Source organism: Lynx canadensis, chromosome D2, assembly GCF_007474595.2.
Source record: "Lynx canadensis isolate LIC74 chromosome D2, mLynCan4.pri.v2, whole genome shotgun sequence".
Taxonomy (NCBI): Eukaryota; Metazoa; Chordata; class Mammalia; order Carnivora; family Felidae; genus Lynx; species Lynx canadensis.
Window position 1 is genome coordinate 75,085,450 of NC_044313.2, and position 24,910 is coordinate 75,110,359.

Here is a 24,910-nt window from a genome sequence, read left to right on the forward strand (position 1 = left end):
CCTAATTGTAAAGCTGGTATTTGCCCCTAACGTGGCCCGTACCAGGGGAGATGTTACGTCCCCTTGGCAAATAAGGCGAGAGGTGCAGACAGCCCGAGTTGCGTTTCCCAGAGTCCGCTCACGAGTGGAGGGTGTGCCGTGGCGACTCCGGTGTCCCAGGGCTCATCCTGGGTCCTTCCTGGTGACCCAGTCCGACCTTGCTGGTCCCGGGCTCTTGGCCTCTGGGTCAAAGACAGCAGGTAGAGTTCTGAGCGTGCTGCTGGGGGGATGAAGGAAGCTCGCCCCGGCTGGCTTCCCGCTGATCTCCAAGTGGCCAGCTGCGAGCAATCCTTTGGCTCCTGACCTCCCGGCCTTGGCCCCACGCTCTTGGTGAAATAGGGGTATGATGATAATTTTTCCTTGTTTATCAAAGCTGGTATGATGCAGTTCCTTAGAAAAATTTTGAACTGAAAAGCCCTGAAATACTTCTTTTGAGAGTTGTGGTTGTAAGTGCAGCTGTAACATACAGCCTTTGTCATGTTTAAAGATTTCTGGGGGAAGAAGGCCGTGGTCCTTCCTCACCCCGTGTTAGGCGTCCTGTGTAGCCAGATGCGCTGTGCCGCCAAAACTTCTTTTCTTTCTCATGAAAGCGCTTGTTTTCTGTCTCATATCATCATGTGAATTTCCAGAAAATTCTCAAAATGCTTCTCCTTTTAAGGTCTAGAGCCCTTCAGGATCGGACCGTACACCAACTTTGTTAACATTGGAGAGCGCTGTAACGTGGCAGGATCCAGGAGGTTTGCTAAACTCATCATGGCAGGAAACTATGAAGTGAGCATCTTAGTAAGACCCTTGAGGCATCTGCCATGTCGTCGGCTAGACGGCGTGTCAGTGAAACCGCTCTGCCTCTGAGAGAGTGATTTGCAGCGCGGTGGGGACTGTGAGGAGAACGGTCATGCGTGTTAGCAGCGGGCTGGGCAGCTGGGAGGGGAGGCTTCGGGAGACCGAAGCCGTTCTCACTAACGTTGGTCGAAAAGAACCTCATTGGGGATGTGAAGTGGGGTGAGATGGGAGGGATCCCGGTTCCGACCTTTTCTGTTAATTGTGAGATAAATTTAAAAATTTGAGGATACTCTTCATTTTGGCTTCTCACAAATCCTTCTAGGGAAAGAGGAAGCCGAGAAAATTCCTATCCACTTCCTCATAACCACATCAACCAAGTGACTCGTAGTGTTTCTGATTCTGCTGGCTCTGGACTGACACAGACAAGCAAACAGAAAAGAAGGACTAGGCCCCTGTCTTGGAAAGTTTACATGATAGTTTAGCCACAGTATTTTCAGGCTCAGTCACCCTGCGCATAAGCAAAATCTGATCCCAGAAGTGCCTCCCCTAAGCATCTGGATAGATTTTTTTTTTCTTATTAAAATCAGAAGTTAAAATTGGAGGAGTTTAGTCTGATTTATCTTATCATCAGCTGTCACTGAGGTTTTGCGTGCTTTAGGAAGTAGGTCTTCCAGAAACCGGTATCAAACTGGACTTAGTTTTACTCACCGAGAAAGGGCCCATCTGTCATCCTTTGCGGCCCTCCAGCCGAGCCTCTTAGCCGGTTCCTGGCCATTGTGTCAGTCTTTTTCCCTGTGCTCCTGCTGCTGCTCGCTGCCACTGTGTGCTTCTGTCACCCCAGGCCAGAAGCTGCCACAGGGTGACATTTTTTTGCAGATGGGATAAATTCCAAACTCCTTAGGCCACTATTCAGTTCTCTCCATGCAGGCACCAGACCTCCCTCATATCCTGGTCTGTCATTTGAATATTCCAGGAGGCTTGCTTCTGCCCCGCCCCTCCCTCCCCCATGCCGTGCCCTTTTTTTTACGTGTCGCTTCCCCTCTAAAATCCTCATGAGCCTTTGTGGTTCTATGGCGTTCTTCCATTGGCCATGTTTCTATTTATGTTTCGATTCTTAGGGTCATTCTGTAGCGTCCCTTTCAGCCCTCAGATTTGACAGATTTGACACGGAGAACAGAGGGCGTTTTAGGAAGATGCAAGCAGATGGGGGTAACAGTGTCTAGCATTTAGGGGCGCCCGGGTGCCCCAGTCGCTTAAGTCTGACTTCAGCTCAGGTCGTGATCTCACGGTTCGTGAGTTCGAGCCCTGCATCGGGCTCTGTGCTGACAGCTCGGAGCCTGGAGCCTGCTTTGGATTCTGTGTCTCCCTCTCTCTCCGCCCTTCCCCCGCTTGTGCGTACTTTCTCTGTCTCTCAAAAATAAACAAACATTAAAAAAAATTTTTTTTAAATAGTGTCTAGCATTTAGTAAGGTCTTACTATGGGCCAGTCGTGGTGCTCAGCACTTTACGTCACTGTTGAACCCACACAGACCTGTGAGATGGGTATTATTATCATCCCCATCTTACCGATGGGCCTTTGGGGCAAGTTAAACTACTTGCCTGTTGTTTTCCGTCAAGTAAGTGGTAGATAGACCCCCAGTGTTCTCTGCTGTCTCTGCCTAGAGTCCACAGGACGAGGAGTCGGTGGAGACTGGAATGGGATCAGTAGGGGTGACTCTTTATTTGATTCTAATTTCCCTTGAAGTAATGATCCCTCAAGGCTTTGCGGTTTGCTGGGAAGAGCACTGGCCTAAAAGAAACCCCAGTGCTGAGTCTTGCTCACCTTGTACACATGACTTCATCATAGTGAGCCCGTGTGGGAGACTCGGACCTCCACGCTCTCACTCCGTGACTCTTCTGGAATAGAGAGGCGGGGTGTTGGCATCTCTGTTGTCCGACTCTCTTGATCGCCAGTCTTGCCAGGTTGCCCCCATCTCCTCTCTGCTTCCCCCAGTCTGTCCCCCGGGGGCCAGCCGAAGACTCTCCCTCTCGGGTGGCTTCCTCCATTTCAGTCCGCAGAGACCTGGCCCTTCCCTGCTGCTCGGGCAGCCTCGGCGCTGGACTCACCCCGAGTGGGGCAGCACTGCCAGCTGTTCTGTGGGCCGGTGTCGTTCGCCCCCGGCCAGGTGCGAGCCCTTCCAGGATAGGGATGGGGACGCGTGCTGGAAAACACTTTTTGGTTTTGATTTTGAATTTTGTTGTCGTCTTTTTCCCGTGTAACCTTGGGTCATCACGAATGGTCTTTCCTCGGGCAATGCCAGAGGCTCCCATGTCTGCTCTATCATAGTGATGGCTTGACAGTGGCTATGTGGCTTGCTTAAGCCAGGGAAAAATTAGGACAACATCAGAAGCTACCGTTGATTTTATCCTTACTTATTTTATTACGTTATGAAGTGGACTGTGAAGACCCAATATAAACTCTGTTTTATCAATTAGCATTTATAGAACGTGTATATTTTGCCCAGCACTGTTCAGAGGAGAGCAGGAAAGCAGGACCTTTCTAGAGTCCTAAACACTTAACGCTCTATTTTGAGGAATAAGCTGATACTCCTGAAATCACGAGGACAGGATGATGTTGTAAACCATGCCATAATGATCACAGCTGTCACAGAAGTTGGGAGGCGGCACAGCGTTGTGGAATAAGCAGTGTTTCCCTCCTGAAGGATGTTCTCTGGAACACTGATCCTACAAGATATTCCTTAAATGGTCGTAAATGGGAAATGCTGCGTATCATATCCTGTTCTTGGATATTTGCAGCGCGTAATAGTGTATTACAGGATTTGAAAAACCTTCCAGTATAAAAATCTGCTGAGTTTTATTTAACTCCTATTTCATGTAACTTACCAATAGCCGGCAACATGCTTTGCATGTCTTGGCAAACACTGAAGAGTAACAGAAGTTTCGGATGGTTTCTCTGAGGACTTCTTTTGGAGGAGATGGGGCTTGAGCTGGGTCCTAAATGGTATAGAAGGGAAGGAGATTGTATTTCAAGCAGGGGGACAATGTGACCTGTGACTCAGAAGTGGAAAAGACGTGGCTGGGTGAAGGGAACCGGGAGGGGAGGAATGGGGAGTTCAGTTAGGTAAGAAGACAGGGCCAGGTCACGGCGGGCCTGGGACACCAGGCTGGGGAGTGTAGCTTCTCTATGGCAGGAAAAACAGCACCTTGGTGGATTCCGAGTGATGAAATGATGTGATGGAGGAGATGTTAAAGAAGGGTCAGTCGTCCGTCTGTGATGATTGGTGGGAGGAGAGCGGGCCCAGGGTTGGGGTGGCTGGCCAGTCTAGTCTGATTTGGAAGGACTGCCGGGAAGGTAGGGATGACTTTGGCCTGCCTTCTCTCGGGTCGCCCTCTCCTAATGCTGCCTCCTCTGGCATTCTTTCCTCAGGAAGCTCTGAGCATCGCCAAAGTGCAGGTGGAAATGGGAGCCCAGGTGTTGGATATCAACATGGATGATGGGATGCTGGATGGTACAAGTGCAATGACCAGATTTTGCAACTTTATTGCTTCTGAGCCTGACATTGCCAAGGTTGTACAAAATGTTTATTCCCCAAGGGAGTTCACCTGCCCTCACTCTGTCACTCATTTAACCTTGTCAATTGTCCCATGGGTCTGTCCTCTCATACACTGGTTTTCTGGTTTCTTACGGTGAGCACCCAACAGTTTCTGATTGTCAGTTTCTCCTTTAATGGCAGCCTTTTGATATAAACCAGAGAGAGCTGTGACTTCAGCTCGGCTGTTTCCAAGGCTTCTGGAATTGCTCAGAAGAATTGAGTTTCCTCTGATGTCTGGATGGCCTAGGAACCTGCTTACCATGTCTCCGAAGGATGCAATTACCCGCTTTTACCAAGTCATGGGTTCCATTTCTAACACAGGGGCGCTCAGCCAGTTCTTCTTTATTGCAGGAAGAAGAGACCCATTTGGGCTTATCAGAGTAAACAAAATGATAAAACAAGATTAAATTGAAGCATTCTATGTGAGCTTTTACATTTGTTCTTTAAAAGATGAAAGTTAATTGTGTCCAGTTTTAAAAATATTTTTTGGATGGATTCTAAAATCTTTAAAAATTTTACTTCATTTTCTACCATTGAATTTGTGGTGAGAAGTGATTTGTGAAGTTCTTCTTAAAGGAAACTTCCTAGTGCTTTGAGGGACGAGGCTGTCTGCCTTTCATTAGGCCCATGGCAAACGCTTAAGTTAGACATCTTGTGGTAAGCAGTGAATTACATCGACCGTCTTTCATTTGTGGCTTAAAACTCCTCAGTCAAAAGCCCTGTCACTCCTCTGGGAGTAAATATTTTGAGAATTTAAGGTGCGGAGAAACCAAATGACTCGTTCCAAGTCCATCAGAATGAGAGGGGGAGCAGCTTTTTATCTGTTGAGCGGTGGGGAAGGGGGCTCTGCTGGGGTCGGAAGACTCTCCGCACGGTCCCAGGCAAGTCCGCTGACTGTTGACCCGCGTTTCTTTCCGCTGCTTTGTCTGACTCGTGAATCGTGAACATAGGAGTGCCTCAACAAGGAACAGCCTTAAGTAACCAAAGACCTTATGAATTACTGTTCTGATTGCTCCAGTAACTTTGTCTTGATCTCTCCTGGTTTTGACCTCCTACCACAATTTACTCGAGACCAAATTATGAACAACTGGAGTCGAGCATAAAAACGTGTGACTAGGCCATATTTACCAGCACAGCTGGGACACCAAACTCAGCCAGCGGTTTAGAACGTGGGCCTGGTATCGTCACTGGTGCCTGACCCCTTTCCTAGCAAACCTGTCACTGCCAGTGTGGTAAGAAAGAGCAGAGTCGATGGCTCCCTCGTTCCATCATGCTCTGCTTTGGAAGAGTGGCCTACGGACGAGCCGACTGCCCTGGGAACCTTCCCTGCGTTCTCCTGCCCTGCTCTCTATCTGCCCTAGGTGGGGCGAGGTGCCTCCGAGACATGCTGCTCCCCTGCCCCCGCGTTACCCACACTTCATGGCACTGTGTGTCTAGTCGTTTATCTTAACAAGCTTGGGGAAGCCCGGGAGCCTCCTGCTCCATCAGTGCCCCCCAGTCTAGCACGGGGCCTGACGTGGGCGTCACTTTACGTAATGGAGCTTAGATCAGCTGCCCTCTTTCATTTCTTTGCTTGAAGCTAGTCCTGCCTTGGAACCCTTACTTACTTTTACTTTTCCTGGAACAGAGGCATGAATGCACAGAGACTGTTAAAAATGAACCTGTTCTCATCTGTGCGTTCCAGTTTTGTCCTTTATTTTAGTTATATGCTTTTAGTAAATATTACATCTTTTCCTTTCTAATAGTAAAACGCTTCTACTTCTAAAACTCTTCTAAACACCCCCGCCCCCAATCAGGAAATTGATTTTCTTTTCTTTCTCTTTTTAAAAAATATTTTAATGTTTGTTTATTTGTGAGAATGAGATAGGGTGTAAGCATGGGAGGGGGCGGAGAGAGAGGGAGACACAGAATCCAAAGCAGGCTCCAGGCTCTGAACTGTCAACGCAGAGCCCGATGTGGGGCTCAGACTCAAGGACCATAAGATCATGACCTGAACTGAAATCAGATGCTTAACTGACTGAGCCACCCGGGCATCCCAAGAACTTGATTTTCTGAAGGGAAGATTGAATTTGAATAACTTGGCTGGAAGGCTGTTCCCAAGGGTGTACAAGGCTGAGCATTAACCCCAGAGTCAGATCAGGGATGTTCTGAATCCTGTTGGAGATTTAGTTTAGGCACTCGAAAGTGTAACCTGGAAATGAAGCCGGTGAGCTGACCTCAGTGGTTTCATTCCAGTGTTTAGTCGTGATCTTTGATTTTTAAATTTCTGGTTCCTACGTGGGGTCTCTTGTAAGACTGGAATTACTCCCAAGTATTTTGGGCTTTAAGAATGAGTACCTTAAAATCCTCTTTCTTCCACACTATTATTACTTGTTTGTTGCTTTCCTAAATAAGAAATAAGGAATATTTGGGAGCCCTTGGGTGGGAGTTTGTAGTGACTTGTAATTTTTCTGTGACTTTTCTTGCCCTTCTGATCTCAGGTGCCCTTGTGCATCGACTCCTCCAATTTTGCTGTGATTGAAGCTGGGCTGAAATGCTGCCAAGGGAAGTGCATTGTCAATAGCATTAGTCTGAAGGAGGGCGAGGGCGACTTCCTGGAGAAGGCTAGAAAGATTAAGAAGTTTGGAGCTGCTGTGGTGGTCATGGCGTTTGATGAAGAAGGGCAGGTGAGTGAGGACTTTTGACTGAGCTCCATCGCGTTACACGGGCTAGACCAAGCAGCGGAAGACAGTAGAGTCCAGAACACCATAAGTACCATGTGGGTATGCACGGGTAGATACACACGTCATGCACATGTACAGATACTCGTCGCTACGAATAGGAAAATCTGATATATTCTGAAGTCTTTGTATCAGTTGAGGAAAGTATTATTCAGTGAATGCTATTAGACCGACTGGCTGTGCGTTTGGAAGAAAATAAAGTAGAGCCCTGTTTCCCACCGTATCCTAAAATGCAGCCTACGTCAGTTAACGATCTTAACGGAAAAAAAAATTCTGAGGAGTATATGGGCAATTACCCATCTAAACTTGGGAAGCCAGGAGGAAAATTAATAGAGGTACCCACCTGAAAATGTTTAACTTCCTGGGGTGAAGGACATGGTACCATCTGCAACATCAGTGGTAGCAGTGGGTTAACATCCCCAACATGCAACGTTTCTGTAAATTGGAAAATAAAACACCCAAATCAAGCCAAAAGAAGTCTAGACAAAGGAAGTGAATAAGCAGTTTATAGAAAAAGAAAAGCAAAGAGCTAATAAATCTAGGAGAAGATACTATACTTTGTAGTGATTAAGGAAATAAAAAATGAAGCATTAATAGGATATTTATTTTTTTAATCAAAGAGAAAAATCTCTTTTGCACTCTTCTGGATTATTTGAATTTTTCTGCTAGTGAAAACATATCTTTTGGACAAAATCAGTAACACTTTAGTTACAATTTTACTCTAAAACTGCAAAAAGCAGAGAAAGGAAAGAAAAAGGACATATAATTTTCACTACTCGTCAGTCATACAAAATAAGAAGTCAGTATGTCCCGATCTGAAACCACGCCTACCCTCCAGTTAACTGGCATTTTTTCCCCTCAGCTTATACAGGCACACATGTATCCACATAAGTCTTGTTTTATTAAATAAAACCGGGATCATGTTGTCAAATGGCTCCTCTCGTCATGTCCCTGCCACGGTATCAGGAAGGGGCAGTGGGAAGCTTGAAACATAATGTCAGGCGAGCGAAGGGTGTGCAGTGATTATGTTGTATTGATGCCTTATACCTCATGTGACTTTTAGAACCATTTTTGTGTCTCTTCAGTATTTTTTAAAAACAATGAAAAAAAAATCCATCCCTTGTGAGTCAGTCCTCCCCTCCCCCCCCCCGACCCCTGGAATCTCCTAATAGGTCAATAGTGAAGGTACGTGTTCAGGCTCCTCGTGGTGTTGTGGTCGGAGAAACTGGCAAAGAGTCTTACAGTCCATGAATAGCGGATGCCGCACAGAGCACTGCGTACCGGCTAAACAGGATGAGGTGTGGAACCAGGTCTACAATATATCGAAAAATGGGGAAAAAAGGCAGCATGATCCCGGTTTTATTTAATAAAACAAGACTTATGTGGATACATGTGTGCCTGTATAAGCTGAGGGAAAAAAATGCCAGTTAACTGGAGGGTAGGCGTGGTTTCAGATCGGGACATACTGACTTCTTATTTTGTATGACTGACGAGTAGTGGAATTGTATGTCCATTTTCTTTCCTTTCTCTGCTTTTTGTAGTTTTAGAGTAAAATTATTTGTAACTAAAGTGTTACTGATTTTTTCCAAAAGATATGTTTTCACTAGGAGAAAAATTCAAATAATCCAGAAGAGTGCAAAAGAGATGATTTTGGTAACGGACATGTATTGAACCTTGACTCCTACCAAGCAGGCATGCTACGTACGTTAAATCAGCTTTTTGCCCCAGCATAGAAGTGTTGGCTACGTTTTATTATTTTTTTCGTATTCCACGTGAGGAAACCAAAGCGCTTGAGTCCCTGTTGTCACACAGGTGGCTGGTGCTAGGATTTGAGCCCGGATCTGGTGTCATTCACCAGCGTCTTTGCTAAATGGTCGGGTGAAAGAACCCAGGGTAAGGCTATCCGGGGAAGAGTTGGCTGTTTTAGAAAAAGTGACCTCAGAAAGTCCTTCTGAAGAGGAAACACATTAAAAACCTGAACTAAACGAGAAAGCCGTGGGACCATTTAGGGAAAGAGGAGAAGGTCTTGAGAATTAAACATTTTATATAAGTGAATGTACACCTGCCGTTCTGGAACCTTCCCCCGACTCGGCAGAATATTGGCATCTTCCTGTCTTGGTAAATATGAGTTATAACTCCGTCTCTGATGGTTGCGTTAGATTCCAGGATTGTGTGTTTTCCTTAGTCTGATATTGAATGACATTACAGTTGTTTCTAATTTTTTAGTGAAAGGAACGTGGCCGGCAAATTCCCGAATTCATTCAGCTATTTCCTCTGGGAAATGGTTGTCCTCGGATGTGCGGGTGTTTAACATTTGGACACATACCGTTAAGTCATCCTTCTGCAAAGTTGTTATCCAGGCCTCTTCCCCTGCCAGTTCAGTGTGGTGAGACCTTATGGCATTGTTTTTATTTTTACCTAAGATGTCTATGTAGGTAGTTACAGAGGCAACTACCGCTGTGTGGGTTTTTCTAAAACCCAGAAGCCTCCAGCCCTCTAGCCCCCCAGCGGCAACCATGTCAGCTTTTATCTGAGACTCACAGCAGTTCCCTCCTTGTCTTCAAATCCCAGTTTTAGGTATTATTTATTGCCTCTCTATAGTGGGGATGAGTTTGGCGTTTTTACTATCCTCTGTACCCCCACTTCACACATCTTTACTTGTATCCCCCCCCATCCTCCCACTACGGTTAATTTTAGTTGTGACTATTTTCGGTGCTCACATCGCTAAGCAACGTACAAGCCCAGACATGTGGTCGTATGCGACAGTTCCTTTTCTTTCCTGCACCCTGTTTGCTTTCCGTGAAATCAGTACTTTCCGTCTGCTTTGTTTCTCATACAGTTTATTTTCGAAATATCCTCTAGTTGTGTAAATTTCCAGTATCCAGTGTATCCAAACACAGTCAGAAGGTGGTCATTTAAATTTCTTGAGGAATGCTGTCTTCAGGTCTCCTGACACAGTCTGGGAAGGTCGTAGTCTGACTGACAGCTGGCCCTGTGAAGCGTCCCTCGCCGTCCTCCTGGGTCTTCCTCTTACTCCTCCCTTAGATTTTTAGATCTCCTAATTGCCTCATTCTTTTTTTTTTTTTTTTTTAATTAAGACTTTTTTTAATGTTTATTTATTTTTGAGAGAGAGAGAGAGAGAGAGAGAGAGAGCGAGCAGGAGAGGGGCAGAAAAAGAGGGAGACACAGAATCCAAAGCAGGCTCCAGGCACGGAGCTGTAAGGACAGAGCCTGATGCGGGGCTCTAACTCACAGACTGGGAGATCATGACCTGAGCCGAAGTTGGACGCTCAACCGACTGAGCCACCTGAGTGCCCCTGCCTCATTCTTGGTTTTAGCTCTCCTGTGGTGAAGTGCATTCTCTGTCACCTTCCTAAGAAAGAAAACATGGCGGTAAAATTTTTTAAACCCTACGTGTCTGAAAATGGCTGTATTCTACTTTTATACTAATCGACAGTTGGACGGGGGTATAGGATAGAGGCTTGAAATTCTTTCCCCTTTGCTTTGAAAACATGGTCTTCTGGTTTCCACTAGGGCTGTTCTAACCCTTCGTTCTTTATTGTGAAACCTATTTATTTTCCTAATTTCTGGATGCTTCTTGGATCTTCTCTGTCCATGGTGTTCTGAAATCTCTTGATGATGAGTCATCTCTCATGGGGTGCACCCAGTGGTCTCTTTTGATTTGGGAAACTTGAGGCCACAGTTGCAGCAAGTTTCCTTGAATGTTTTTATCTTCTCTTTTCGCACATGTGGTGTTCAGATATTGCATGTTTTGGAAAGATTGCTTAATTTTCTTTTCTTTCCTGTTTTTTTCAGCCCTAGCATTTTGCTGTGCTCAGTGTGAGATTTCTACACCTGTATTTATTCTCCAGACTCTCTATTGAGTCTTATTTCTAGGAGCTTTTTTTCTTTTTGTTATCTAAGTGTTCTGTAAGAAATTGGTATAGACATCTGTTATTAGTTGATGGAGGCAGATAACTGGCTTTAATTCTTTCAAGTGCATCTTGAGCCCCTGGTGTGTGCCAGGCCCTAGGAAGATAGCAGGGCATAAAACCTAGTCCCTGTCCTTGTGCAGTGTGTATTTTTAGGGTGCACAAGGAGTAAGAAATAAAAACACAGGTCACACACACCGTTCAACATAAACATGTTGGATGTACAGTACTTGGGAATAGTTTGTACATAGGTGGGATTTAAAGCAGGGAGACTGTGTCTCCAAAGGAATGACTGTAGAGCAGAGGTCCCAGGACCAAGTGCATCTTGGAGCTGCAGTGCTCAGGGCTGGGGAGAGGAGGAGACCCCATGAGAAGAGTTCGAGGAGGAGCAGCCTGTTTGGTAGGAGAGGAACCAGAAGACGGGTTTCACTGGGAAGCCAAGTGAAGAACAAGCAAGAAGGGCCCGATGAGCTATTTTAAAGAGCTGTGGTTAGATCAAGTAGGATGAGACAAAGAATTTATCACTGGATTTAGAACTGGGGTAGTTGATGATCTTGCTGTACTGTTTCCAAGGAGATGAAAGCTTAATTGGAGTGGGTTCAAGAGAGAATAGAATTGGAGGCAGCAGGTGTAAACAACCTTTTTTGAGGAGTTTTGCTTTAAAGGGGAACAGAGGAATAGTGTGGAAACCAGAGATGGGTAGGGGGTTAAGAAAGGGCGCGCACGTGTGTGTGTGTAGATGGATAATGTGACGATATGTCTTTGCAAGCCGATGGGATTGATCTGGTAGAGAAAGAGAGAGGAATTAATGCACCAGGGAAAGGGGGTGTTTGCTAGCTCTGTGACCTTGTAAGTGGGGAGGGCCGGCAATCAGTGTGCAGGTTGGGGGGGGCCGTGTGCTCACACTGCGGGAGCGAAGTTGGAAGCGTGCAGATCCAGAGGCACGCTGGGCGGTGTTCTGGGGGGAGTCTGTAACTGCTTGTGTTTTCTCAGTGAAGCAGGCAGCAAGGTCAGCTCAGAATGGGAATGCAGTGTCGTGTGCTTTGCCAGCAGTGTGTCTGTGTGTAGCCAGCAGTGTGTGTAGCCAGTCTGTGTGTAGCCAGCAGCCTCCATGGAGAAGGGGTCTCTGCCGGGGCTTTTAAAAACCATGCACAGCCCTGGACTCCACCCTTTCGGTTCCTGGCTTGCGTGGTCTGGGGTGAGACCTGGGCTAAGTAATTTTTTTAAATTTTAAATTCCAGTATAGTTAACATACGGTGTTACATTCGTGTTAGATGTACCATGTAGTGATTCGGCAATTCCGTACATCACCCTGTGCGCCTCGCCTCGAGTGCCCTCCTTAATCCCCATCACCTGTTTCACCCGTCTCCCCACCCACCTCCCTTCTGGTAACCGTCGGCGTGTTCCCTGTAGTTAACAAGAGTCTGTTTCTTGCTTAGCCTGTCCCTCTCTTGTTTTCCTTCCTTGGCTCATTTGTTTTGTTTCTTAAATCTGGCTTCAGGAATTTTGAGGCCTTAGAGGTGATGTGTATACTGTGATTGGAAACCAGCAACGTGTATCTCGGTCCTCGTAGCACCCACCTGGGGGTAGCTGTCCTCCCATGTTAGAGTGAGTCAAGGTCAGATGGTTAGGACGTGCTGGAGCCAAGTTCGGATCCCTGATCTGCCAGTTTGAATACTGATGCGTGTTTCCAAGTCCTGTGTAACTTACCCCATGCCTTGTCCGTTCGCATTGCACAGTGTTTCGTCTGGTCTGAGAACGAGCTTTCCCAATGTAGATTTGAATGTGACTAGAAGTAAAAAGCAAGTGTAGGGAAAGAATCGTTTTAACCTAGTTACGAAAGAATGCAGATTAGAGCAATATTAAGGTAATGTTTTATCTGTACTAAGTCGGTAAAAGTAAACTTAAAAATGATCAAAGCCCGTGCTGGTGCAGCAGTAGAAACAGAAAGCCTTATTCATCCTAGAGCATAGTATCAGGCTGGGATGGTCCTTTTGAAAGATGCCGTAATGCCTGCCAAGACATATAAAAACGTTCATACCCTTTGAGCTAATGATCTCATTTCTGGGAAATTATCCCAATAAAAGAATTCGGCAGCATTAAGAACACTATATACGCAAAGATTTTTCACCAGCTTTATTGAAGAAAAAGACACCTAAATGCCCAACTGGAGAGAAATTTTTAGCTTAGATTACATCATTCTGTGGGGATATTATTCAGAGTATTCAAATATTACGAAGATTATGGCAGGGTGACAGTGCTTATAAAATGTAAATAAAAACATAAAACCAGAAATTATTTAGACACTGTATACATGACAGCGTAAAAACTACATTTAATAAAGATCAGAAGAAAGTGCTGTAAAGGAAAATAATTGTTACTATAAGGCAGTAGAACTAAAGATTCCTTTTAAATACTGCTTTCCCTATTTAAAAATAATTTTTCTGTATGATTATAGACATATATGTTTACTGAAGAATTATAAGAAATTACAAAGAACAACACAAAAAAATTCACGTATTTGCAAAGCTCAGAAGCCAACAATACAGATATTTTGGTTATTCTAAAGGCATGTCTTCTGTTAGTGAATTCTCCTCACACTCTTGGGTGTAGAAACAGTTAAGAACCAAGATTTGCTTTGCTTGGATGACATGGTTGCTTCTAAGGAGAAAGCCGTTCTCTTAAATATTTGTTTTTGAGAGAGAGAGAGAGGGAGAGGTAGAGAGAGGGGGAGACAGAATCCCAAGCAGGCTCTGCACCATCAGCGCAGAGCCCGACGCAGGGCTCGAACCCCCGTGAGATCATGACCTGAGCTGAAATCAAGAGTTGACGCTTAACCAACTGAGCCACCCAGACGCCCCGAAAGCCTCTCTCTTAAATGGAAAAACCGTTGGAACTGAACAGAGGGGGGAACTCACACCTGCTTTTGTTGCAGTATCTGGCTGCCATCTTCGGTTTATGTTTGTGATTCATGTTGCACTGAAAACTGCGAGGTCAAGGTCGGATGTGGCTGAGGGGGCTCTGGCCCTGAGACTTCTGGAGTAAAAGGCAAATAAGGAAGCGTTTCTTTGTCTTTTGCTGATGTTCATAGTTTTGATTGCCTGTTATTTTAACTCCTTTATCCTTGAAATTTCTATGGGAAAATAATGTTATTACTACTACTAGATTTAATTTTCCTTTTCTAATTGAAATGATTATTTTGATAGAATAATTTTTGATAATGTGAGGTTTCTTAGAAATATAATTATCACCTAAAAGGATGGGCTTATATCATTTTTGTTTGCATGTGTGCAAACTAATTTAAAAGGATCAGTATTGGGGCGCCTGGGTGGCTCAGTCGGTTAAGCGTCCAACTTCAGCTCAGGTCACGATCTCGCGGTCCATGAGTTCGAGCCCCGCGTCGGGCTCTGCGCTGATGGCTCAGAGCCTGGAGCCTGCTTCCCATTCTGTGTCTCCCTCTCTTTCTGCCCCTCCCCTGTTCATGCTCTGTCTCTTTCTGTCTCAAAAATAAATAAACGTTAAAAAAAAAAATTAAAAAAAAAAAGGATCAGTATCCTATAAATGCATCCGTTATATTCACATTTTCCTCTGTTAAATGATTTGAAAATAATTTTCCAACTTATGGAGAAATAAAGCCCCATTGGGATATTGATTAAAATTTAACCCTAACCTAGAGTATGATGATATCTTAGCAATATTCCTAGTTGTCATTTAGGAGCATAGGATGTCTTTCCAGTTATTATTAATGAGGTTTTATAGTTTTTCTTAAATAGAGAATTTCGGGAACCTTCCTAGGTGTTTTGTGTCACTTTGTTGTTGTGATTGGCTTATTTTTTCCTTTCGTAAATATTTCTCCTTTGGTAATGATCTTTTAGATTTTTATTTCATGACAGCTTCTCTGTTGATTTTAGATAAATTGATACCGTTTTTCAGTTGACTGTCTTGTATTTTCCAGGAAGCTATGCACCATGGTATCGTAAATGGTTCTAGGAAAGGGAAGTAATAGTGAGTTCCCAGTTTTCCCTTTATTTTTACCTTGCTGAAGGTAGTTGACCCACGCCTAGGAGCTCATTCTCAACGTTTTCTCCTCTGATCCTCTCCGAGCTTTGTTAACATCCTACAAGTATTTCTGCATTTCAGAGGCCTCCTATTCAGTGGCTATGGAGAGGTCACCACTGCCCAGTTAAGCTTACGTGATTGGATATTTCTGTTCTTGGGCCTTTCCTTCTCAGGTGGACTATAGGTCTGAAGTCCTTGCAAAGACTTTTCCAGATTGCTTTCGGAGGCGGGAGTTCATGACAGGGATGTGAGGAACAGAAGGCCTCAACGCCTCTCTTGGTCCCCAGGCCTCCACGGAGCCTGGGACGCTCGTTACCTCACAGGAGTAACAGCACAGCTGGGGGACCTCCAGCTCAGGCTCTGGCTTCCCAGCGCACCTGGCTTTCCTCTTTGTGACGGAGAAGATTTGAATGGGGTCGCTTGGCCCCAGCTAGGAAATGGTGTTGCTTCACCTGGGCCTTAGCATTGGCCTTGCAGAGTACGGTTTTCTAGCATGCGGCTTCTATCTGTAGTTTCTGGAGAAAAGCCACGGGCAGGCATTGGATCATGATGATGACTACACAAATGAGTCTGGCCTCTGATTTCCTCATCTGCTGTGTCCCCAGTGGTCACATCTGAGACCCTGTCCTCCCTAGTGTTAGCATACTGTGGAGATTGTCTCTGTGTCTCATTGCCCTGTCTCCCATCTCGTCCATTTCCCCTTCAAAGTCTGAGTCCCTGGCATCCAGATTTTCTGCCTTGAGCATGAGCTGTGCCAGGGGCACCCCTCCCTTCCTTCAGGCGAGGGGTGAACCAGGGGCCCTCCAGGTTGGCCTTGCATTTCCAGCGACCCCAGTGCACTCCTCCACCGTGGGCAGGGTCTCCCCGTCTTCACCCCTGGCCTTCACTTCTGCCCTCGTGATGCTGGGTTTCCTAACACCTGCCCGTGGCTGCCTGTGTCCGTCCGCACATTTGCCACCATGGAGAATCCACTCAGAAGGCTTCTGAGCTAAGCCCACGCCCTCTGTGGTTTTGGAAAGCCAGAGTGTTTTTCCTTGTAAACTTCTTTCTTCAGGTTTCTTCCTTCTGACTCATCGGTGCCCTGCTGATGGTGGCACCCATGTCCCTATCACTTCTGGTTTGGATTTCGTGGCAGCGGGATGGGCCTCCTGCTCATTCTTAACTAAAGCATCTGCCTACTGATGGCTGTCTGGCTTTCTGCAGCCTAAGAGTAAATCGGGTAGATGGCGATATCATAAATGGCCTTTATTCCTTCCTTCTCGACCCTGAGATTTGTGGACTCATCCCTGAGGTTTTCTCATCGCTTGACCTGAAAAGGTGCCGCTTCACCGATCCGGGACCCCAGCTTGGCTTTACGGGAGAATCGCCAGGGGCTCCTAAAGATACCGTTGCTTAGCTGTCTTCTCAAGGTCCTGATCTAACCGGTCTAGGGGGAGGTCCAGGTATTAGAAAACAGACGAGGAGCCCCACAGATGACAATGTGTGACCAGAGTGTAGAACCCTTGCGAACAGAGGGAGGCTCCCATTCTCTTCTTTCCCTGGACCTCTCTTCTGGATCCTGTGAGATCCTCCGGCATGACTGCAGCTTGCTAGCGTGTTTATTTCCTAACCCTGGTTGAGGAACATGACAGAAAAAATCCTGGCGAATCTAACGTGATATGACCTGCTTCTGGCAAAGGTCTGCACACCGAGCCTCTGTTCATTCTGAGATTCGTTTGTTTATTCAATGGCCGGGAGTTGAGTGTCTGTTAATGTGACGGGACTATTCCAGGTGCTACAGGAACAGTTTGACAAGGATGTATCCTTACGAGGCTGAGAGTTGGTGATTCTGTTCTGGCCCGAATAACGAATTCCTGCCCTGTGTGGACCCTCCTGCTTGTTCCGTGGGCAACGCTGCCTGCTGGCACACGGCTGGGCTTCCCTGCTTGCCTGCGCATGACACCCTAAGCCCTCCACACTTGGCCACGTGTCATTCGTGGCTCAGAGAAGTGCGCAGGACCTGGATCTCTTGACCTACCAATCAAACTAGGCTGTAAGAGACACTGGCAGTGCTGGTAGCCCCAGGCCCCTCTGCCTCCTCTTTTAAGGAGCTTGGCTGGGCCATGAACCTAGAAGCTAGAACCCTTATTGGGCTCACTGGTGAAGGGTGAACCAAAGTCCAAGACTAAAGCCAGCCTTGGATGGCCTGCTCCTGACTGCTATCTCCAGGCCTACATCTTGGCCTTAACCTTGTCACTCTAACTGAAGGAGTAAGTTGTTGAAGAAATTCATTTAGGGAAGAAGAGAGCTTGCCACCTTCCCTAAAGCCTGGAGTGGTGGGGCCACCGAGCCCACTCCTGTCTCCCTTTCCCTTGGCCCTTGGTGCTGCTGAGTCATGGGGGCACCGAACCAGCTGAGGTGACATCTAACCCCACCAGCTGCAGGACGCAGGGAAAGATTGGAAACCAAAGGGAACAGTTGAAAGAATACCAAAGTAGGCAAGCTATTGAAAGCCTGGATCTAAGGGTGAGTTCTTGGTGTAATTCCCGACCGTGCCTTTTCGGGGGGGTGGGGCCTCTCTAAGTACGCTCATCTGTGTGCTCACCTGGAGAGCTTGCTCTCTGGAGGTCAGGACACTTAGTGCCCACGTCTAGGCAAGGGCGCCCTCCCTCAAAATGGCTTGTAGACTCAACACGTAGTTCAGTGGTGTTGGCCATTTGTCAGTAACGTTTTGCACACAGAATTGTGTGTGGCTTATTTTTTTGGATTGTCATGATAGCAAGTGTTCAGTTTTTCTTCAGAGCAGATTTGATTTTTTATGCAAGAAATCACTCGGGGCTCCTAGGTGGCTCAGTCAGTTGAATGTCTGACTCTTGTTTTGGCTCAGGTCACGATCTCACTGTTTGTGGGTTTGAGCCCTGCCTTGGGCTGTGTGCTGAAAGTGTGGAGCCTGCTTGGGATTCTCTCTCTTCCTCCCTCTCTCCCTCCCTCTCTCTCTCTCTCTCTCTGCCCCTCCCCCACTCACACTGTCTCTCAAAAATAAATATTTTAAAAAATATTTAAAATAACTCAGAATGTAATTTGTTGAATAAGCCCTGTGTTGAGGCTGTAAATTTGGTCTGAAGATAGTCTCCATCACAAAGTTCAGAAGGGCTTTGAGTAAAAGCAGTGTTGATTCAGTAAACGGTATTGAGCACATACTTTGGCAGGCACAGCTCTAGGCACAGGGGATACAGCAGGACTGGTGTTCTGGCTCAACAAGTTAATAAATAATAAAACATGAGAATAATTTGCCAAATAAATACAATTTCTAGAAAGAGGTGCCACGAGGGGGATGGGATGGGGGAAACAGGCAGGGTGGCGGAGGGGACGGTAAGGAAGGCCAAACTGGAAAGAGCTGTCTGGGCTGAGACGTGTGTGATGCGAAGCACAGAGCCATGTCCCTGTGTGTCCCCGGCAGTGGCAGCAGTGCATTTCGCTCTAACGTAGAAGCTTGGCAGGTGTCCAGACCATCAGAGGAGCAGGGGGAAGAGTAGAGTAAATGAGAGCAAACGTTAGGAAATAAACCCGGAGATGTGAGCCCTGGCTGTAAGGCTTGAGGGGCAGCAGCTGGGAGTTTTGAGTCTTGCTGGAATCTGTTCCTTGCTTTCTAGTGTCACCGTTCTGAAGAGTAATATGGATTCTATTTACATTTATGATTTAAGGCACACATTAATTAGCCAGTGCATGGGGGGTGGGGAAGAAGGTGGGGATTCTTGGATCTTTGTGGAGTACTGGAGCAGGAAAATGCCAGAAACCTTCAGAAGTGTTGCCTGGGTGATGAGTTAAGGTGCTACAGGCAGATCTCGACAGGAGGGACGCTGACTCGTTAATTTGTTCCTCAGTAGCGTTTGAGTTTTTTCCGTGTGTGTATTTTTTTAAAAAAATTTTTTTTAACGTTTATTTATTTTTGAGACAGAGAGAGACAGAGCATGAACGGGGGGAGGGGCAGAGAGAGAGGGAGACACAGAATCAGAAACAGGCTCCAGGCTCTGAGCCATCAGCCCAGAGCCTGACGCGGGGCTCGAACTCACGGACCGCGAGATCGTGACCTGGCTGAAGTCGGACGCTTAACCGACTGCGCCACCCAGGCGCCCCAGCGTGTGTGTATTTTTTAAGAAGCTTATTTATTAATATACCGCATGCGTGTGTGTGAGATTTTATTTTCACAGACTCAGTGTAGCTGTTGTGCTGGCGACAGTCTGTAAAACCCAAGCGTTGGTACCCAAGTGAAATGTGCTTCTGTTTTCATAGATAACACTTCATTTTTCTATCTCAAATTACGTCTTTTCCTCCCTTCCCCAGGCGACAGAGACGGATGCCAAAATCAGAGTGTGCATCCGGGCCTACCATCTACTTGTGAAAAAACTGGGCTTTAATCCAAATGACATCATCTTTGACCCTAATATCCTCACGATTGGTACTGGGATGGAAGAACATAACCTGTATGCTGTTAATTTTATCCACGCCACAAAAATCATTAAAGTAAGTATGGATGTTTTCTCTTCCCTCCCCAAGACATCACTCACATTTATCCCATGGCTCCAGTGAGTAGTTTGAGCTACATGATTATTGGCTGGGAATGTCGACATTTTACTCTTAGGTAGTAAATTGGTTTTCGGAAATTTAGGGGCCTTTTTTATTTTTCACGTATGTGTTTTACACTATGGAGTATAACATACATACTGGAGAAAATATATAAAAGGTACAGAGTGTAATAAATAAATATGAAGCACGTAGTAGTTTTCACTTAGGTCATGAAATAGAATGTGTCTAGTGCTCCCATGACTCTCCCTTTCAGATTACGCTCTCGTTCTGAATTCTATGATGTAACCATCATCCTGAATTTTATGATACCGCTTTGTTGCTTTTCTTTAGAATTTTATCGCTTATGTACAGTCTGTATTTGCAAATTCACCCACTTGGTAAAATTTATTCGTGACCCCAGAATCAGTACTCATGGTACTTTTGCAGTCATTCACGGACATGCCTGTGTGCAGAGAGGTGAAAAATTCAAGCGGCCCCACCTACACGTTCCCAGATGAGGTCAACAAGGACATACTCTCCTGCTTTTCTCAGCTATCATCCTGCAAAGAAGCGTCCATTTCGTGGTCTATTTAAGTGCTATGTTTCTCACATTTTTGAGCATTTTCTTGGTAACTTCTTTCCCTGTTTCAATGGCCCCCAAGTATAGTGCTGCAGCGGCATCTAATGTGCCTGAGTGTGGGAAGGCTGGACATGCCTTGCAGAGAAAATACTTGCATTAGGTAAGCTTTGTTTAGATGGGACTTGTAGTGCTGTTGGCTGTGAGCTCAGTGTTAGTGAATCAATACTATACGTTAAACAAGATGTCTTTACACAAACACACGTAAGACAAGTTTATATATTGATGAGTAGATGAAAATTGTGTGACCAGAGGTTCACGGGAACAGAACCTCTTTTCCCTCGGAGCAGTGATTCCAGTATTCCTGGATTCATTGTTCACGGTGACTTTATGGAACAAAACTACCACAAATAATCAACTGTGTACCCAGTGCTTTGCCTAGTTTTGAGCTTAATATAAGAATCTTGGGGTCCCTGGGTGGCTCAGTTGGTTAAGTGTCCGACTCTTGATTTCGGCTCAGCTGACAATCTCATAGTTTGTGAGATTGAGCAAGGAGCCTGCTTCGGATTCTCTCCTCTCTCTCTCTCTCTCTCTCTCTCTCTCTCTCTCTCTCTCTCTCTCCCTAGCTCGCACACATGTTCTCTCTCAAAAAATAAACTTTAGGGGAGCCTGGGTGGCTCAGTCAGTTAAGTGTCCGACTTTGGCTCAGGTCACGATCTATCTCACAGTTCATTGAGTTCAAGCCCCACATTGGGCTATGTGCTGACAGCACGGAGCCTGGAGCCTGCTTCAAGTTCTGTGTCTCTTCCTCTCTCTCTGCCCCTCCCCCGTCCCTTCTCACATTCTGTCTCTCTCCCCCCACCTCAAAAATAAATAGACATTAAAAAAAAACCCTTTAAATAGAATCTTAAGATTTGTATGTCTCTTTTCCTTACCCAGACTTACTTAAAAGATTCATCTATGTTGTCACTATACTTTGTTCATTTTTATTGATGATATTTTATTGTGTAACTGTTCCACAATCAACTGTTCTGCTGTTGATAGACATTTGGTTTGTTTCCAGTTTTTGGACCATATAAGCAGTGCTGCTGTGAACATTCTTGTACGTGTAACTTGGGTGCACGTGCATGAGTTTCTTTATAGCATACACCCAGAAGTGGGGTGCTTGGGTCACAGCAGTAGATAAGGTGAGCTGTCTCCCTAAGTGCTTGAGCTGGTGTGTACTTTGACCAACGTAAGGAGGGGTTCCTATTGTTCCACATGCATGCTCATGCTTGATATTGTCATCACGTGTGCTGGGAGCCTCAGTTTCACGTTGTGGTATAATCAGCCAAGTTTATGGTGAACTAGGGAGTTGGTTGATTTAGGCTACAGAAGCCTTCGAGTGAATGACCGACTACTCTGTCTCTCTCTGTGTTTTCCATCTCTGAGTCTTTCTTTTCTCTGTGATTTATTCAGTAAGTATTCTATGGCACACTCACCATGTACTGTGGCCCTGTCTGGCTCCCTGTAGAGATGAAGTGGGTACAGCAGAATCTTTTATCTTCCCATAGGGGATTAGAGCATAGGAGGAAAGACGGTCTATGAAGGAGCTCCCACGACATCGTGGTAGGGCAAGTTGAGTCTACGTCTGGCTCCAAGAAGCCCTGAATTACTTTGAACTTCACATTTTTTACTTTCTGCTCTTGTATATGTAGCTTGAGGAACGTGATTGCTACTTTTGGCAAAATAGGGTAATCTTTTCACCTTTTAAATTTTTTGCTAGGAAACATTACCTGGAGCCAGAGTAAGTGGAGGTCTCTCCAACTTGTCCTTCTCCTTCCGTGGAATGGAAGCCATTCGAGAAGCAATGCATGGGGTTTTCCTTTACCATGCCATCAAGGTACAGTACAACACCTGTTTGCACTTGGAGCCAGTTTTTAATCGGGACAGGGGTTTGCAGATGTGGGGACAGACTCACGCAGCTGGCCTGCTGCAGCTTCTGTGGCTAACGTTTTATCTGTGCTTTATACATCGTCTGTGGCTGCTTTCACGGTACAGTAGCAGAGCTGAGTAGTTGTGACGGACACCGTGGTCTCAAATACTTTCTACAGAAAACGTTTGCTGACCTCTGAATTTCCCTGGAAATTCTCATTTTTTTTTTCTTTGTATTGCCCTTAGTTTGGTATGGACATGGGGATAGTGAATGCCGGAAGCCTCCCTGTCTATGATGATATCCATAAGGAGCTTCTCCAGCTCTGTGAAGATCTCATCTGGAATAAAGACCCCGAGGCCACTGAGAAGCTCTTACGCTATGCGCAGGTAGAGAGAAAAGTGTTCTGACAGATGGCTTTTCCTGTCTGAACTCGTCACTCAGGTTCATTAGACCATCGTAGACTAGAAGCAAGTGTCTAATCCAGTCTTTGGATCACTTAATTTCTACAGAGAGTTCCAGAGAAGGTGTCTTAGTTAAGGGTAAGGAAGCAGAAGCAGGCCATACCCAGCCTGCCTCAGTGTTCTGAATTTAGGCTTGTGTACATTTATTTTAAAATGTACAATTAGGGGCACATGGGTGGCTCAGTCAGTTGAGTGTCTGGCTCTTTCTGCTCAGGTCATGATCCCAGGGTTGTAGGATCGAGCCCTGCATCAGGCTCTGCACTGAGCTTGGATTGTGCTTGAGCTTCTCTCTCTCTCTCTCTCTCTCTCTCTCTCTCTCTCTCTCTTTTTCACTCTCTCTCTGTCCCTCTCCCCTATTTGTGCTCTGTCTCTAAAAAAATTTTTTTTTAATTTTTTTTAAAAATCAAAACAATGGTGTATTTGTAAAAAAAATAAATAAAAGGTAAAATTAGTTTTTTCTCATACCAAAGTCACACATGTTAATTCTAGAAAATTTACAAAATACAGATAAACAAAAGAAGAAAATAAAAATCAGAATCCTACCATCCAAAGTTAACCACTGTTGAGATTTTGTTATAACTTTCTAGTCACGTTTCCATTTTATGAGATATTTTTCTTCCTTGTAATTTAAATTAGCTATTTTGGATTTTCCTGTGCGGCTGTTATTTCTGGGTTGCCACTGTGACACGTTTATGTCTGTGTGCCTGTTGATACTAGGGTCTGGTCCACCTGTGGCAGCGTTCTGCATTTGAGGGCTTGTGGTCTGTTCACCTCTGATCTATAGACATGAGAATAATTACAGTGAGTCTGAAAATCGGTTCCTTGTTTCCCCTTCTTATGTGTCAGGCAGTCCTGGGTACATTAAGTATGTGTCATGGGTGTGGCTTCCTACAGTTCTAAGAAAGATGAGATGTTTACCTCAAAAAAACTTTCTCATTTATTTCTGAAAGTGAAGGCAAAGGAGGACGTTAATGTCACAAAGCACGTTGTGAAGGTGGTAGAGTGCTCTCGTGGATGTTGTCTCCCTCATTAACGTTTTCTGTGTTAAAATCTGAATTTAACTCTGGCAGAGATGCTCACTTTGCGCTTCCATGGAAGAGTGAGTACTAAAGAGCTCTGGAGGAAGGCTAGGAAGGTTCAGGGTTAACTGCCTCCTTGTCAGCTTACAGGTGACAAGACTTAAGTTTCTGAAATTGCTGTGGGCTCATTGAAGCTCACGGAGTTCGGACTGTGTGCCAGTGAACACAGGCTCCTCTTTCCCGTTCCTTAAACACATTTCCGATTTCTCTCGTGGGCCAAGGCCAGGATGGATCCGGTCTTGATTACTGCAAATATAATCAAGTTGTGCTTCTCACCTCATTGCATACGAAACAGTCTCTGGATCTCCCCCACCCCCCCTTTCCAGGACTGTTTCTGCTCATCTAGACAGAGTGCTTAGCCCTTTAATAGTCTTCAGACATCAAGAACCTGAGTGTGGAACGCTATTCAATTTTCTTCCGAGCCTGTCTTCCGCTGAGTGGGGAGACCTGTCCGTTAGTAACTCGGGGTTCCGGTGAAGCCAAAAGGGCATCCGAGTTTCTATAACCCTGAAGTTATACCAGAGTGTTCTCACCCACACAGTGATGTGCCGTTTCAGTTTTTCCTTCACTGTCCAGATGAGCCAGCTCTCACGGAGGAAAGGTGGGAATCCTTGTGTGTAAGGCTGTTCTCATTTAAGGTTTTGTTGACTTTGTAGGTGATGTCAGTCCTTCTTTTCCATCTGTGTTTTAGAGTTTGCTTACAGATTTTTGTTTCTGTGTATCCTGCTGAGCTGTGAAGAGGTTTTGCCCCTGGGGCACAGCCAAACTGAGGGAGATCTTAATAGCAATTGCAAGAGCTTAACAATCCATCATATAAGAAATTTCCTCCCTCTTAATGTAGCCACAAGGACTTACTACAAGCCATTGACCCGTCTGTCAAGTAGGCTGTCTACCTTCAAGGTGACTTCTGTTACCATTAAGGGAATTAATAACCAAAACAGGTATACTTTAATAAGTCCCACGAGTTGCCAGCTCTGTAGCGATTTCTCAGGATGTACCAAGTGCAAATGGAGCATAAAAAGCAGTGATATTAAGGGGCAAGTAAAGGTTGAAGATTTTTTTTTTTTTTTGTAAGAAAATGATTATCTTTTCTTGTTATTAAACGATGCAGTCTGCACCCAAGTCCCTGTGTGAAACCTTGTTGAACAGGTGGAAAGCATCTTCTCTGATCTCGCTAAGCTCTCTAATCCCACTTTGGGGGAGTTAA

General features: G+C 45.5%; 1 protein-coding gene across 1 annotated transcript in view; it reads left to right on the top strand.

Annotated features, from left to right (window-relative positions):
- The window catches only part of MTR (5-methyltetrahydrofolate-homocysteine methyltransferase), a 106,160-nt gene that overhangs the window by 36,044 nt on the left and 45,206 nt on the right, over positions 1-24,910 (top strand). Inside the window, 6 exon segments of the mRNA XM_030334007.1 lie at positions 698-810; positions 4,250-4,390; positions 6,896-7,081; positions 19,450-19,629; positions 22,014-22,130; positions 22,409-22,549. Coding sequence (XP_030189867.1) covers positions 698-810; positions 4,250-4,390; positions 6,896-7,081; positions 19,450-19,629; positions 22,014-22,130; positions 22,409-22,549 — 878 coding nt within the window.